General features: G+C 37.1%; 1 protein-coding gene across 4 annotated transcripts; it reads right to left on the minus strand.

Annotated features, from left to right (window-relative positions):
* Positions 1-4378: 4378 nt before the first annotated feature.
* Positions 4379-11124, minus strand: LOC117595587. 4 transcript variants are annotated; one of them, XM_034297240.1, is made up of 7 exons: positions 10061-11124; positions 9278-9423; positions 7237-7546; positions 7011-7114; positions 5178-5322; positions 4757-4831; positions 4379-4512 (listed from the first exon to the last, which is right to left on the minus strand). In XM_034297240.1, the coding sequence occupies exons 1-7, from the start codon at positions 10266-10268 to the stop codon at positions 4409-4411; spliced, it is 1092 nt and encodes a 363-aa protein (XP_034153131.1). In that variant the 5' UTR covers positions 10269-11124; the 3' UTR covers positions 4379-4408. The 4 variants fall into 4 exon arrangements, 2 of the variants coding, with proteins under 2 accessions (XP_034153131.1, XP_034153130.1); XR_004576843.1 differs by having other exon boundaries at positions 6748-7114; positions 9278-10420; XM_034297239.1 differs by lacking the exon at positions 4379-4512 and having other exon boundaries at positions 4535-4831; positions 10061-10420.
* Positions 11125-15702: the final 4578 nt, after the last annotated feature.

Consider the following 15702-nt stretch of genomic DNA (forward strand, 5'->3'; position numbering starts at 1 on the left):
AGGATTCAGATGACGAAGGCGGTGATTCCATTTTCTGGCGCTCATGTTCCCCAGACCTGAATCCAATTGAAAACCTCTGGGACTTCATGTATTTGTGCATCCGACGTCGTCAAGTTGCACCACAAACTCTCAAGGAGCTCACTGATGCCCTGATCCAGGTCTGGGAGGAGATCCCCCAGGACACCATCTGCAGTCTCGTTTGGAGCATGCTCAGACATTGTCGGGATTGCATAGAGGCACGTTGGGGCACACTACTGAGTCACATTATGAGTTGCCATGATGAAATGCAACAGCCTATGATTTCAATGGTTTACTTTGATTTTCAGTGTGTGTTTGAATCCAGCCCTCGGTTGGTGATTTTGGTTTCCATTGACTGCTGTTACGTAATTTTTTTATCAACGAATTACAAAATGTAGAGTAAAGATTTTGATCTGCACCTTTTTGTAGAGACCACTGCACCTTTTTCTTTCCTTTCCAAAAAGTGTTCAATTTGCAGTGGTTTCTTTATTTTAACCCTTCTGTTCCTCACTCAAAACCTTATTTTTCTAATTTTTTGGAAAGGAAAGAAAAATGTTTGTACATTTTTTCCGGAGCTGTATTCTGTTGTTCACTACTGCACCTCACAGATTATTATTTTGTGTGTGTTGGTGTTGGAATGCTTTTCATAAAAAAAATTGACTAATTGACTGGTGCTCAAGTTCCCCAGACCTGAAACCAATTGAGAACCTCTGGGACATTATATATTGGTGCATCCGACGACGTCAAGTAGGGAGATCAGCTTATTTCTCCAACCTGATTGAGTTGAACAAAAACAATCCCAAATGTATCTTTGCTACTGTTGCACAGTTCACAAAAAAGCAATGCTCAATAAGTGAAGTGGGTCTTCACTTTAGCTGTAATGAATCCATGAACTACATTGATAAAAAGATCATCACCATTAGAAAACAAATAACTGACTCCTCCTTAAATAGTTATAGTCCCCAAAATCTCAGTTGTCCTGAGAATGCCCTGAACCTCCCTGACCAGGTGTCAATAGGGACAATTGAATCTCGTATCGCTCGACACATTCACAAAATTTGTAATGAGTTCTAAAACCACAAATTGTCAGCTAGACCCGATTCCAACAAAATTACTTAAGGTGGTATTTCGTGTGCTAGTTCAGACATGTTGAACATAAATTGCTCACAAAATATGGCGGAAATTAAGCCTCTTCTAAAAAAACATGTATCTGGTTCCAGACACATTGAACAATTATAAGCCAATATCGAATCTCTCATACATACATACATACATCTTCTTCCGCTTCATCCGGGGCCGGGTCGCGGGGGCAGCAGTCTAAGCAGAGATGCCCAGACTTCCCTCTCCCCAGACACATCCTCTAGCTCTTCCGGGGGGACACCGAGGCGTTCCCAGGCCAGCCGGGAGACATAGTCCCTCCAGCGTGTCCTAGGTCTTCCCCGGGGTCTCCTCCCGGTGGGACGTTCCAGAGGCATCCGAAACAGATGCCCAAGCCACCTCAGCTGACCCCTCTCGATGTGGAGGAGCAGCGGCTCTACTCTGAGCTCCTTCCGGTTGACAGAGCTTCTCACCCTATCTCTAAGGGATCGCCCAGCCTACCCTGCGGAGAAAGCTCATTTCGGCCGCCTGTATCCGGGAACCTCTCGTTCCCCTCAAAAATCTTAGAAAAAATTGTTTCCCAAAAACTGAATGCCTTCCTGAAGACAAATAACATTTATGAAATGCTCCAGTCCAGTTTCAGACCCCATCATAGTACGGAGACTGCACTCGTGTAGGTAACAAATTACCTTCTTATGGCCTCAGACAAAGGTTCCACATCCGTCTTGTTGCTTCTTGATCTTAGTGCTGCTTTTGACACTATTGCTTTCAAACTCAAGAAAAACAGAAATGCTTGTTTTAGGACCCAAGAAACAAAGAGCTTTGTTGGCAGATCTCACTGTGAACCTCGACGGCTGCATGGTCGTATCCCAAAAAACTGTAAGAAACCTTTGATGAACATATAAAATATATCTCAAGAGTTGCTTATTTTCATCTTCGAAACATTACAAAAATTATAAACATTCTATCAAAAACTGATGCAGAAAAACAAATACATGCTTTCGCTACTTCAAGATTAGATTACTGCAATGCTCTTCTTAGAGATGTTCAGATACCATTTTTTACCTCCCGATACCGATTCCGATACACGTCCTGTGGGTATCGGCCGATACTGAGTACCGATACCAGTGTGTTAAAAAAAAAGAGATCATACTACGCCTGCTTGACTGTGATATGATTATCATTGTGGTAAGGCCTGGCTCAGGTTAAACCCTTTGTAAAACATGAATGAATACAGCAAATGGAAGATTTTTTTTTTTAAATAGAACTGTATAAAACAGTAGTGAAAAAGCAACTTAAATATAGGAATAATTATGTAAAAATAATAAAGTGCAGCCACAATTTTGTAAAATAAAAAAGGCATTTAAATAGAACAGTATAAAACAGTCAAACAGCAACTTTAATGATTCCTTTAAAAATAATAATAAGTGCAGCCATTATGTACTAAAATAAAAAGGCATTTAAATCTTTAAATAGTGCAGTATTTAACAATAGTGCAACACCAACCTATGAAAAACAAGTAGGCTACACATTGCAGTAGCATTTTAGCAATTTAGTATTGCTCATAATTTCAAGAGCAAAGGCAGATTCTTCTTCAAGAAGATGAGCATTTCTGCCCTCTCTCCTCCTAGCCTGTTCCTTCTTGCATCAACAATGCTGGACGCTGCACTGAACAGTCTCTCACTGTCAACACTGGTACAAGTAGCACAGAGAAACTTTGCAGCAGTGGCAGCCAGGGTCGGAAAACGATTTTGGTTGACTCCCCAGTACTGGAATGGGCTGTCTGAGCGTGGGACCGTTTGCTCTGTCAAATATGTCTGTATTTGAACTTGTGTGCTTGTGCTACTTGCCCCACTTTCCTCATCATGCTCCTGCAGGATTTCCTCAAACAGGCATTTCAAGCTGCTCTTTCTGCTGTCTGGCTGTACTTCCATACGTGGAGCTGTATGGCGGTTTTCTGGCACTGTCTCTGCTCCCTCAGGTGTGGTCCTGCTCAGTAACGCCTCCATCTTCTCCACCTCTCGGGTCAGAGAATCCTTGGCATGCTTACTGTTGTCTGCTCCTGTGAAGTATCTAAAAACAATGACAAATAATAAATAAATGTCTTAATGTGTAAAATAGCAACCTCCTCCATATTAGTTTTTAGTGGTAACATATTAATGCAATAGTAATCAATAATAATGCAATATCTAGTTATCCAAAATACCATTTCAAAATGTTGTTTATAATATAGACTTTGAAAAAAATATATATTAGACATACCTGTCTTTGAATCTTGGGTCTAAAAGAGTGGCAACTGCATACAAGGGCTTGTTTTCTCGATGGTCTTGAATCTTTTCTGGACAGCCTCAAGAAGGGTTGTTTTCATGGTTTTTATACCTGTGTCCCCCTCGTTCTCCCGAGCAAGCAGGCGTTTCAACACTGTGACTGAGGGGATGACTTCAGCTGCAGAAGAGGTGGAGGAGCTAATCTGTTTGGTCAGTTCTTCAAATGGTGCCAGAACAGTGATTATTTTCTCCAGTAAAGCCCACCCCATACGGAAATGTAATATATGTAGATATATGATATTTACATATATTAAATATATCCACATAGAAAGTGAAAACATATATGTACATATATGTCTGCCCATATATAAAACCTAATCGAAAATGGAACAATTTCATATACTGACATATAAAACTAGCCCATGTATTTTATATATGTATAATAGTGATTTTTTTTAATATGTCACATATATGATTATCAATATACCTGACATATATTACTTTGTGTATATACACATCATATATATGTGCAATATACAAACTACACATATATGCATAACATATTGCCTACATATATGTGACATATGTTTTTATATAGTATATGTATTTTATATTTAAATTAAATATATAAAATATATTTTTGATAAATGTATGAAAAAATGTTGTGTAGACATATATTTTGAATACATGTTATGTTCTTATATTAACAGCTAAATATTTGGAATTAATGTATGATGTAAACTAACGGAAAAAAAAAAGCTTTAATTCCATACATATTTTTAAATATAGGTTATGGACATGAACTTAAACACTTGCAATGCAATGAACATGACATGCCTAAGCCTTAAATGTTAAATGGTGCAGTTAGCAAAAAAAAAACAACAGTAAAACAGATAAAATATTTATTAAAACAGTTTAAGAAATTAAGCTTGGCAAAATTAGAAAACTACTAAACACGCAACTTTATTATACAAATACAACAAAAACAAGAAAATCCACCAACAGGTACAATACAGCCAGTTCATTTAAGTGCAAGTCTTTTGGGACTTTCGCAGTTCAGTCACCTTTTGATTAATAGCCACTCCTAGTTGGCCCCTGGTGGTTCCAGGAAACTTCTGGATCACTGCATCTGTATAAAAGACAAAGAAAAGCATTTAGTTTTATAACATTTATCTAAGAACAGCCAAATTATAATAACCTAAAACACTAAATTAACTTAAATTGTTGGTAGATAAACTTGTGTTACTGAAATTTAAGAATTATTGAGAACCCAGTGCAAGTGTCATCACACTGAAACTGATCAATTCTGATGGTTTGACGGTCACATTTGGTTTTACACAATTCAGGCCCAATTAACCAAGTAATATACATACTCATTATTGCATCAATCTTTATCCTGTCCAATGGCTCTTTGGTTTCCCCAGGGCTCACATTTTTGGACTTGCCACCTAAGAAAGAGCAACATAATAGAGATTAGAACGAAATCAGAATTAACTCCACTCCTATCTAACTACTCAACCATACAGTACATTACATTATTCATTCTGCTTTAGTAAAATGGGGATAATGTAAATAGACCAACTCAAATTATTTATAAAGCTTCATATTTCAATGTAAATGTGAATGAGTATACATATCTATAAATATGCAAGAATTACTATAATGGAGCAGTTTTATTTGTTGACTTTGACCCCTTACCCAAAGACTTCAGATAAGATGTTTAATCTACATAATTACCAAAAAAAGTTAATTATAGGCTACAGACACTTGCACATGGTATGACCAATTACGTACCTCTAAGATTGCTCTTTAAAAGGGTTTCGATATCAAACACTCCCAGTAAGAGCATCCGTGCCATAGTAGTGGGGGTGTTTGCATGGCTAGTTGACCACAACACGTTTTTGGGAACATAAACTCCTGAGCCCGGGTGAATTTCAAGCTGTGGGGAGAGGACAAACATGCATTAATATTAGTTATATTACAAAATAAAACATTGTGTCACAGTGTGGTTTAGATTAAAGAAGAGTGAGTCAAAGAACTCCAATATAAACATTTACTCACAATGTTACATAAAAGATGCAAAAGGATAACACACCAATAAACAACAAGAACGAATAAAGACTGACTGAACTCAAGGAACTAAATACAAACACTGATGAACTGAAAACAGGTGATGATAATTAACTGAACACAGGTGGAAGAAGGTAAACTATTCAAGGATAATGAGAACAGGTGCAAACACGACAGATCAGAATGTGACACCTAGGGTGCTTCTCAATATCCCTTCTCGCTCCTCTGTCCTCCATCCTATGACCAGAAAACCGATCGAGCTCAGCCATATTGAAGGACATCTCAGTTCTCTAATTGCACTGCGAAGAGTCAAGGATCGAGGAGTGAGGAGGCTTTCTGAGGAGTCATAAGCGAGGAAACACAGGTGTATCCTATGCGGAAGCTTTTTATTGCCTAAACGTGACGCACATATAAATTCTCCTCCCTCTTCACATCAATTACAATATTTTTTATTTATACTCTACCTTTGCAATTTATATAAACCACACATCTCACATTTTTCAACATGGTATCTTGCTGTATTATTATTTATGATTAATTTCTTAAATAACGAAACTTCAACAACATAAGGGCAGATCCTTTGACCGCTGAACATGACGCTGTGAAGTGACACTCGAGTGATCAAGTATTCTAATGTATAAAAAAGTTTTCCTCTGTCCTCGCGTCTTTTCCTTGCAGCCTTTCCTCGCATCCTACAGGGGGTGGAGCTGAGACGCAAGGAAAGGAAGCTAGGAAAGGAAACGAGGATGCACAAATAAGAAATGAGAAGCACGCTCTGAACCGCTCTGAACCTGTGTTCGCTTCGAACGTTGGCTTTATACCTGTGCTTTATACGCGCGTCCAATTCGCATTGGACTAGCGTCGAATTTGACGCTCTATTTTCAGCTGGAGTGCGTGTGCGCGCGCGATCAAACTGTGTGTGTGTGTGTGTGTGTGTGTGTGAGAGAGTGAGTGAGAGAGAGAGAGAGGGAGTGATAACTACAGTTACAAACACTTGTTTTTAATGTTAGTAATATTTATACAGAAATCAATTAGCCTATAATTCAGATGAAAATAAAGTTAGAGTTAATTGGAATTAAGGAAAACAAATATATTGATCTGAAATATAGCAAATACATTTTTAATTCATTAAGGTAATATTACCAAACATATTGCAAGGTCTTTTTGTTAATTAATTTAATCAATAAACTAATTATATAAAACTATTGTCAGTGCACTAAAAATAAACTGGTTCTATGCCCTTATTAATAAAACTTTTTTTTTAGTACAAGGCTTAAGAAATTGATAAAAATACCTTCTGCATTTTTGTTTTGCTTTTCCTTCCATTGTACCGAAATCGTACCGAACCATGAAGTCTAAACCGAGGTACGAACCGAACCGTGTCTTCTGTGTTCCGTTCCACCCCTAGAGGATACACAGGTGTATCCTATGCAGAAGTTTTTTCTTGCCTAAACGTGACGCACGTATCAATTCTCCTCCCCCTTCATAAGTCTTTACTGTCGTACCTTGCTGTTATAGCTGTTACTACAGTAGTGGTTTGGAAAACAGCATACTCACAGTTTCCTGTATGCTGGAAGGTGATAGCAGTTCCTGTGGGGTCTGCTCTTTCTCGTCAAGCCATTTTTCCAGCTTGCCCATCGTCATAAGAAGTTTTGGCATTTCTAGGAAGCAAAACAGTAAAGAAAAATTTGATTTTCAGTAGGGCAAACTTGTATGGGTTTCTAAATGATAATATTTATAATCAACCACTTTATAAAATATTTGGAGTTTTCTTAACACTTACGACTGACAACATTTGTTTTAATGTTTTCTAATTCAATTTTGAGGGCTTCATTCTCTGCCTTTAATTGTGCAACGATGGATCGAGGATCAGGAGAAGGTGAGGTAAGTGAAAGTGAACCAGGTGATGATGAGGCAGGTGGAGCTGAGGGTGATGCTGGTGGACAGTTAGAAACCGGTGGTGGAGAATGCGGCAAGGCAGAAGATGGTGAGGTAGGTGAAGCAACTGAATTTGTGGCAGAAGATAATCGAGGTCCATGGTGTAATTTAATTTTTTCCAAAATCTCCCTGTCCAAATTTCCATCAGTTTGCCGCTAAATAAAACATGACAAAAATATTAGTACAAAACATTAAAAACAAAGAGCTGAATTTTTTTTATGATATCAAACTCTCTCTTAAAGGGATACTTCAGGATTTAGCAATAAGCTTTGTATCAGTAGAAAACCTGTAGCATTTTCAAATTACCCTGCTTTCCCCCTCATATCCCCCTGAGATGAGAGATTTATGTATTTTTTTGTCTGGAAAAACAAATCTACTTTTTTAATTCGTTTTATTCTTTCAATTTTCAACACGCCCATAGAGGATGCGATCACACTCACAGAATGTACAAATAGTGTCAGCTATCTTTTTTTGGAAGCTAAGCTAACTGGTTCTTATTCTGTGGAGAAATCTGAGTATTAGGGGTTACCATCCTATTTTTCCCGGACATGTCCGGCCATCGAGATTGTCCAAAATTTCCAGGATAACTACAGTTACTCTTTATTGTCAGAACATATCATGACAAACACTTGCCAAACAGGTGAACAATTCACAGAGTAAACGCATTGGTTGTAGTGAGCTCGCGCTGCGCTGCCGTCATTGACAGTATATAGAAGTGGACAGAGTCTTCTCATTGGATCTCAATTGAGACAAGTGAAGCACACTTTTAGCGATTTGCTTTGCACTTCCATTCCTGACGCGCAGACTCAAACTAAGCTTGATGACGTGAGCATCCTGACTGACAGATGTAAATATTCTAGTAGCGGTGCAGGCCAACTGCCAAGACTAACGTAAATCTTGCAGATACGGCGAGCGTGAGCAAAGAGTATAGAAGACAGTCAATATAAGTAAGTTATTTGGCATGAGTGAGCAGGAATAAGTATTTTGATTAATTATTTTGTAATGCCTGTGAGCTTCTCCTCCTGTCTCTACGGTAATCTCTCTACTGTGCGACTGAGAGTCACGTGGTTATGACGCAATAGTTAGCCTATCTTTACAAAAACGGTTTCTACGGGGTCATAATGTAACATAGGTAATGCGCCTTTTATACATTGTCGTGTTTCTTTAGAAATAAATAATGGACAATTGGAGTCTTTAAACGCCTCAGATGTAAAGTTATTCGCTGTCAAAGTGACGCCAAAATGAATGGGAGTCAATGGGAATACTAACGCAGGTGAAGTTCTGCTACAAGATGGCGGCACTGGGCCGGCTTCAACTTCCGGTTGATGTATTTGGGGCTTGGCTGCCGTTTGGCTGCCCGTTTCAAATGAGCGTTCCGCTTTTGGCGCATTTAACCTGTGCATTTAACATTATTCCGCCAGTGCATGGCAATGGCAGAACCAATGAATGAACGAGCATATCAATTTAAGACGTGGCTGAATGAAATTTATGACCTTTTATGGAAAATCTGGACGTTTTTATGACTTTTTATGGCGTAAAATTCTTAGTAGTAAATTTAAGACATTTAATGACTTTTTATGACTCCGCATAAACCCTGCTAATATAAGCTTGTTCAGAAATGGTGAAAAATAAAAAATAATAACTTAAAAAAAGGATCCTGTCAAGATCTAGTGAATTTTTTTTGATTATTAGGTACTCCTAATTTTGGATGATTCATTTTAAGTATTTAATTCAAATTACTATTTAAATGTAGTCATTTATTTGCAAAGTTATGAATAATAATGATTTTGTTTAATTTTATTCTTAAGCAAAAACTATATTATAGCCATTTCTTTCGCAATGCAGATGCGAGTTTTGGGTCTCAGTAAATATATATATATTGTTACCTTTTTAGGGCTAGATGGTCCATGATCACTGGTCTCCTCTTCAACAAACTTAGGATTTGTCTTGCATTTTCGTTTGGTAAGAGGTTTTGAACTGGACTGGTGTTGTGTCCTCTCGTGTTGTAGTTTTTCTAGGGTGGACTGTCTCTCTGTGGGGGAAAAAGGGAATACAAATTGTAGAATCTAAAACAAAAGAGACAACTAACAACAATGAGGCTATAACAACATAGCCTGACCACATATATGCACCCACAATAAGTATTGATGTCATAATGGGATACAGTGTTCAATATATTAGCACATATTCTGACAAGGATTTAATATCCTGCAAGTTTACTGGCATACATTTGAAATATTTTTAACTTGATTTTTATTGTGTTCGTTCTAGACTCTTTTTATTTTATTTTTTTCACTAAATGTGTCTGACAGCTGAAATCGTATTTTTTTTTAAATATATTTCTCACATAACAAACAAAGATATTCAAATGATGCACTGTAATATTCTGGGCCTACTGGTAGTTAGCTCTTAAAAATGAACATTAAAATGCAACGCACACAAGCAGTATTAATAGTAACGTTACATGTCGTAGTAAAAAAAATATATTACTAATAAAAAACCTACAGTTAAACACGGTGAATATCTGCTCAATTATATGTACTAGCTTCGAAGTTCGATCTGATCAGTAGCTTATAAATAGATCATGCAGTTCAGCCATTATTTAAATTATGTATTATCTGTGCAATAAAAATGTGTGAATTATAATAAAAGGTCAGAAATTAACTTACCTGCAACTTTGTGCACCGTTGCCTCGTACAAAGGCCATCCGCCTTTAGGTTTTTTTTTCAGTCCACCTCTCCACTCAATTATATGAACAGAACTTTCATCAAGTCCGTCTAAAAAATCATTACAAGTGAAATTTTTTATATGTGACGTTGGAACAATGCTCCAGCTTTCCTTTTCAGTCTCATCTTTCCACTCAACAAGGGCGAACATTCTTGATCCGTTGGTCTATCTATACTGAATGAGCGTACCGGTATTTGGCGGTCTTTTGACTGTTTGAATTTTGGCGCGCCTAAAGATAGGCTACAGTCTAAAGTATCACGAGATTCAGTCTGCAATCGCGGTACTTTGATTCTCGCAATGCTTCAGCGCTAGTTGTTCTGTCCTGATTGCTCGATGAATTTGAACATTTTGAGTTTCCAAAGATCATATATGTCGGTTCGCGCCCGTTCACCTTTTGCTACGTGATATGAGATGAAGTACAAGAAGTATCTCTTGGAGAACAAAGACATTCCACGAACAACACAGCATCGCTGGAGAAGGTATGTAATGTTAAATTGTATCAATATTATTACTCAATGCGGATAGCAGAGGGACTTGATGGGTCTGTGGCAAATGGCAATAGCCAAAAAAAATGTTAATTTGAAATCTACAGAATTTTTGAGATGGAATCATATTGCAAAGTAATATTAACACCATCAGTTTGAGTAATTTGAACAGTGTTAGGCTAAAGCTACGTTTTTTTCCTCTGTATGCTAATTGCATGGTCGATGTCATCAGATCAGGAATTTGGGAAAATCACCCCTTATTAATTTAAGTTAATTTAATTGTATTCGTTTTCGAATTTTTTTTATTTTAGTGTCAATTATTACAAACATTTTTGTTATATAACTCTTGATTTATGCTTTGCAGACGAACCCACCATGTTGGAGTCCGTGGACCTCAAAATGCTGTCGTTGATATGTTACAGGTAAGGATTAAAGACCACGGGCCTGTACCTTGATGGTAGTTGAACAAACTCAGGGCTGCAGGATTAGATTACAAAAGAGTTTTATTCTAAATTAGCATTACTAAAAGCCAGACTATTTTGTCTTTTAAAAAAATCATCAGTTGAATTCCCTATTGCCACAATAAGCTTTTTAACATTTAAACTTCAATCACTCCATGGTTGTCAAAATTTAGTTTTTTCTCTTTGGAATTTATGGTAAATAATTTCCGTTGTATGTCTTGGGTATTACTTTAGTTACCATGTTATTTTTATTTGCCTTTTAGCAAGACCCAGCTTTTTTTGACATGCGTATCAAGCACATGAGCGATACTTTGCAGGTATGAATAATTTTATTACAAATTACTCTCTAATGTGTTGTAGGTTATACATCTGTTCTTAGTCATAAGTGTTACAAAGTATTGCTTGAAAATGATTATTAAAATGATTATTTATCCCCCTAAAACATTGCAATACATTTTCAATAAAACAAAATATGTATCATATTGCAACACAGCAGAATCAGACTTCAGAAGACCAGAATCCAGTTTTGACCATCAGCCCTGTACAGACATCCAGTCAGGTGAGGAACAACAATGAACACAATGTCCAAACAAATTATGTCCGATGAGCTTAATCCTGGATTAAGTGCTTCCTACTGTTGGCTGTAGGGGGAGAGTGGGGCACAACCTAATGCTTTTGGGTTAGGCTTAATTACACAAAAAATATTTGAGTTTGATTAATAAAGCAGTCGTGGTTTTTTACAGTGATAATATAACAGCTAAGAAGTGTTAGGCATGACGCAAAAAAAGAAATAGTCAAACACTTACAAGTACTAGACATATTTTCCAGCACTTCAAAACTTTAATATTACCATATTTAAATGTATGACCAAAACATTATTTGTTCATCCTTTAAAGATAGTTCCTATTTATAAAACGAAAAGTTTCAAGATGTAGGAAAACTCACTTATTTAAAAATAAAAACACAGTAAATTACTGTTGTAACACTGGCTACAGAGGAGCGGTTATTAGTTATTTCCACTCCCTAATTACAATTTTTAATCGTTTTGATTTGAATTAATATTAAGACATTATGAATGATGATAAAGTTAATTGTATCTACAACTCAAGCACAGTACTTTAGCGTCAGCCCCCAGTGCTACCAAATGCTTTCTGTAAAACTGAGTTGTTAGTGTTTGTCTGGAGCCCTGGGAACTTCATATAAAACTGCACATTGTAATGTCTTTAATTTTTTTAATATGAAAAACTGTGTTGCAGGTTGATTTAAGGTGTGGCCATAAATGTTCTGCTTGTGCTCCTAAAATGGAGCCCTGCCTTATGTGTAGGGCTTCTTGTATTTTGTTTGAGAATTGATTTGTTAAATTGTTGACTTTAACTTTCAGCAAGAAGTTGCAAAGGATTCAACTACACCTCATGGTTCAAGCATCCTACACAATAAAGTGGAAGTCAATGTGCAGGTAAGGATACGGTGCCATACAAACATTCCATTTTCTGTTATGCTTTCAGGTTTTAACTGATGTTTTTAAATAAATTCCTTTTGTATAGGTACTCTTTCATGAGAAACAGAAAACGGCTGACTACCAAGAAGAATCAAGTGAGGGCAATGATGACATTCAACATGGCACTACAGAGAATGAAATTATGGAGAAAACGCCCAGCAATGAAAGCCATGTATCTCCTTTATGGACAGTGTCAGAATACAGTGAGAAAGCACTACATGAACAAAAAAGAAAAGAGCATGAGTTGCTCCTCCTAGCTCTAAAATTAAAACATGGTTTGACCGATGAAGCACTAGAAGACATGCTTCAAGTCATAAATGCTATCACCGGTAAACACTCAGTGTCAGCTACTAAACATCACTTCTACAAAAACATGACTGATTATAGGGACTATATTATTATCAAGCATTTCTGTTCAGATTGTATGGTCTTAATGGAAACAAAAGATGAAAAAGTAGGTTGCAGAATTTGCGGCAAACAAGTTGATGCAAAGGAGCACGTGAAATCGGGCAACTTTTTTATTGTTCTCCCTCTAGAAGCACAACTACGAAATATTATTGAACAACACAAGTTTTTGCAGTTGACCGTCAATAACAAGGATGACGTAAATGGACACTTGGGTGATGTATGTGATGGTGTGCTCTATAAAAAGACCTTGCAAATCTTCACAACTTTAAATGATTGCCCCAATTTTTCAATCACCTTTAGTTGTGATGGTGTACCTTTATTCAAATCCTCTTCACAGTCCATATGGCCCGTGTTGTGCACTTTAAATGAACTACCTCCCGATCTGAGATCTGACCATATTATGTTAACAGCATTGTGGTTTGGAGCTAAAAAGCCCCCAATGAACATGTATCTTGAACCATTTGTGAATGAGTGCACGGATCTACATGAGCGTGGCTTTGATTGGGTTACATCTGATGGTGTACATGGTACCAGCAAAGTATATGCTTTAATACTTGTAAGTGATTCCGTTGCCCGTCCACTCCTACAGAACTTTAAGCAGTTCAATGGGGAGTTTGGATGTTCTTTTTGTCTTCAGAAGGGAACAGTTGTCGAACGTGGTCGGGGAAAGGCCAGGGTTTACCCATTTGAGGAAAATATAGAACTTAGATGTCAAAGTCAGACTTTGGAGCTAGTTATGAGAGCTGTTGAGACGGGCACACCTTCAGCAGGTGTGAAAGGACCATCGGTGTTGTCCCTTTTACCTGGATTTGATATAATTGAGGGATGTGTCCCTGATTACATGCACAGTGTCCTCCTTGGAGTTACAAGATCTATCACTTCGCTATGGTGTGACTCTGAAAACCACCAATCTCCTTGGTACTTAGGCAGGTCCATACAACAAATTGACAAACTACTGTTAAAAATAAAGCCCCCAAGTAATGTCTCCAGAACACCTCGATCCATAAAAGAAAGACGTTACTGGAAAGCCCATGAATGGCTGATGTGGCTACTTTACTACAGTATCCCCATTCTTAAGGGGATTCTACCTGAGAGATACCTTAATCATTGGCTGAAACTTGCAAGTGGCATAGCTTTGCTGCTAACCACATCGATTTCATCTCGGCAGCTTTTAGAAGCACAGGACCTTCTTCATCAGTTTGTGTCTGAGATGGAGCCCCTTTATGGTATAGGCAATGTCAGCTTTAATGTTCACCTCTGCCTTCATCTCTCTAGAAGTGTCCAGAATTGGGGGCCATTATGGGCCCATTCTGCCTTTCAATTTGAGGCCTATAACATGGACTTGATCGAAATGGTGAAAAGCACCCAGTCTGTGCCCATCCAAATATGTAAAGTTTTCTGGATGAAAAAAGCACTTCCACTGTATGCCAGTCAAACACTGAAAAATCCCTCCTCAGAGTGTAGTGCTGTTCTTGGGCAGTTATTGAGTGGAAAACGAGAGCGAAAGCATGCAGTGAGGTGTTTGGGAATTACAGCTTTTGGACCACCCAAGAAAAAAATGATGGCACATGATGACTACATTGCTTTGCATAGTGTTGGTGATAGGGTGGAGAAGCAGGTTGTAGAATATTATGATCGAGTGTTTGTCAATGGTGCGATCGTTCACTCCCAGGCATACCACCGTTCAAAGAAGAGAAATTCAACTGTAGTTCGTTTAAAAACTGACAACACATACTTCTCAGTTAAAACATTCATGGTGACAGATGTAGGAAACGGCAGTACTTGTTATGCTATTGGTCGCTTTTTTGAGGAGGGGAAGCACAGCTTTTCTGCTTGTGTTCAAAATCCTCTACACTTTCATTCAGTTGAGAAGGTGCTGTCTCACCTAACTGCTGTACATGCCTCAGCAATTGAACACAAATGTGTGTACATGCCTTTAGAACAGCACAGATGTGATTACATTTTGAATTTTCTTAACTATTACGAAGTAACCGTTTAATTTTGGTATTTTTTTGGTCTGGCATCAGTGTCATCAGTTTTTGCAGCTCTGACAAGCTTTGTTGAAAGCACCAAAAGTTTGTTTTCTTTGAATGCTAGTGGAGAACCCAGGGTTTGCATAGCTGCTTAAGTTAAGAGAAATGCGTTTAAATTAAGGACCCTGGATTTTTTAAGACAAACAAAACTGTATATTATTCTGTAATCTGTATGCATCTGCATATGTAGTGCATGTATGTACTTTCTTACATATATTGATGTATGTCTATTCATGAAAAAAATTAAATTTGTTTTCAAATAGAATTTGTGAATTTTTTTTTTTTAGATGAGCCAGTTAAAAAGTGGTAAAATAATAATAAATAATACATTTTATTTATAAAAGATTTGAAAATGGGATAGAAATTGAAATGAATTGTGTAGCCTTGAAGTGTGTAGACTAGGAGTGTGTAGACTTGATAAAAGTTCAAACTGTTCAAAAAAGGAAAACAAGGAATAAGGAAAACATAGGCATGTAAAATGTATGTTTAAATAGTTTTGCATGTATAAATTAAACATATCGGTGACATATATGGTCAAAACATACATTATTATATAAATAATAAACATATACATATGCATGTGTCAATTTATAAATTGTCCATATTAAATAAGTATATTGATATATATTAATATGATGTATATGATTATTATTTATATGCTAAATATAAGACAATATATTGCTATCACATATATACTCA

This window comes from Esox lucius, chromosome 15 (assembly GCF_011004845.1).
Source record: "Esox lucius isolate fEsoLuc1 chromosome 15, fEsoLuc1.pri, whole genome shotgun sequence".
Classification (NCBI taxonomy): Eukaryota; Metazoa; Chordata; class Actinopteri; order Esociformes; family Esocidae; genus Esox; species Esox lucius.

What these genes read in the sequence shown, in the direction of transcription:
- LOC117595587 (XM_034297239.1), bottom strand. Translation starts at nt 10,268, where the DNA reads ATGTTCGCCCTTGTTGAGTGGAAAGATGAGACTGAAAAGGAAAGCTGG. An exon ending in GACCATCTAGCCCTAAAAAG is followed by an intron (nt 7,547 to 9,277) that starts GTAACAATATAT and finishes TGTTTTATTTAG; the next exon opens with CGGCAAACTGATGGAAATTT. An exon ending in TTTAAAGAGCAATCTTAGAG is followed by an intron (nt 4,832 to 5,177) that starts GTACGTAATTGG and finishes GCTCTTTCTTAG; the next exon opens with GTGGCAAGTCCAAAAATGTG.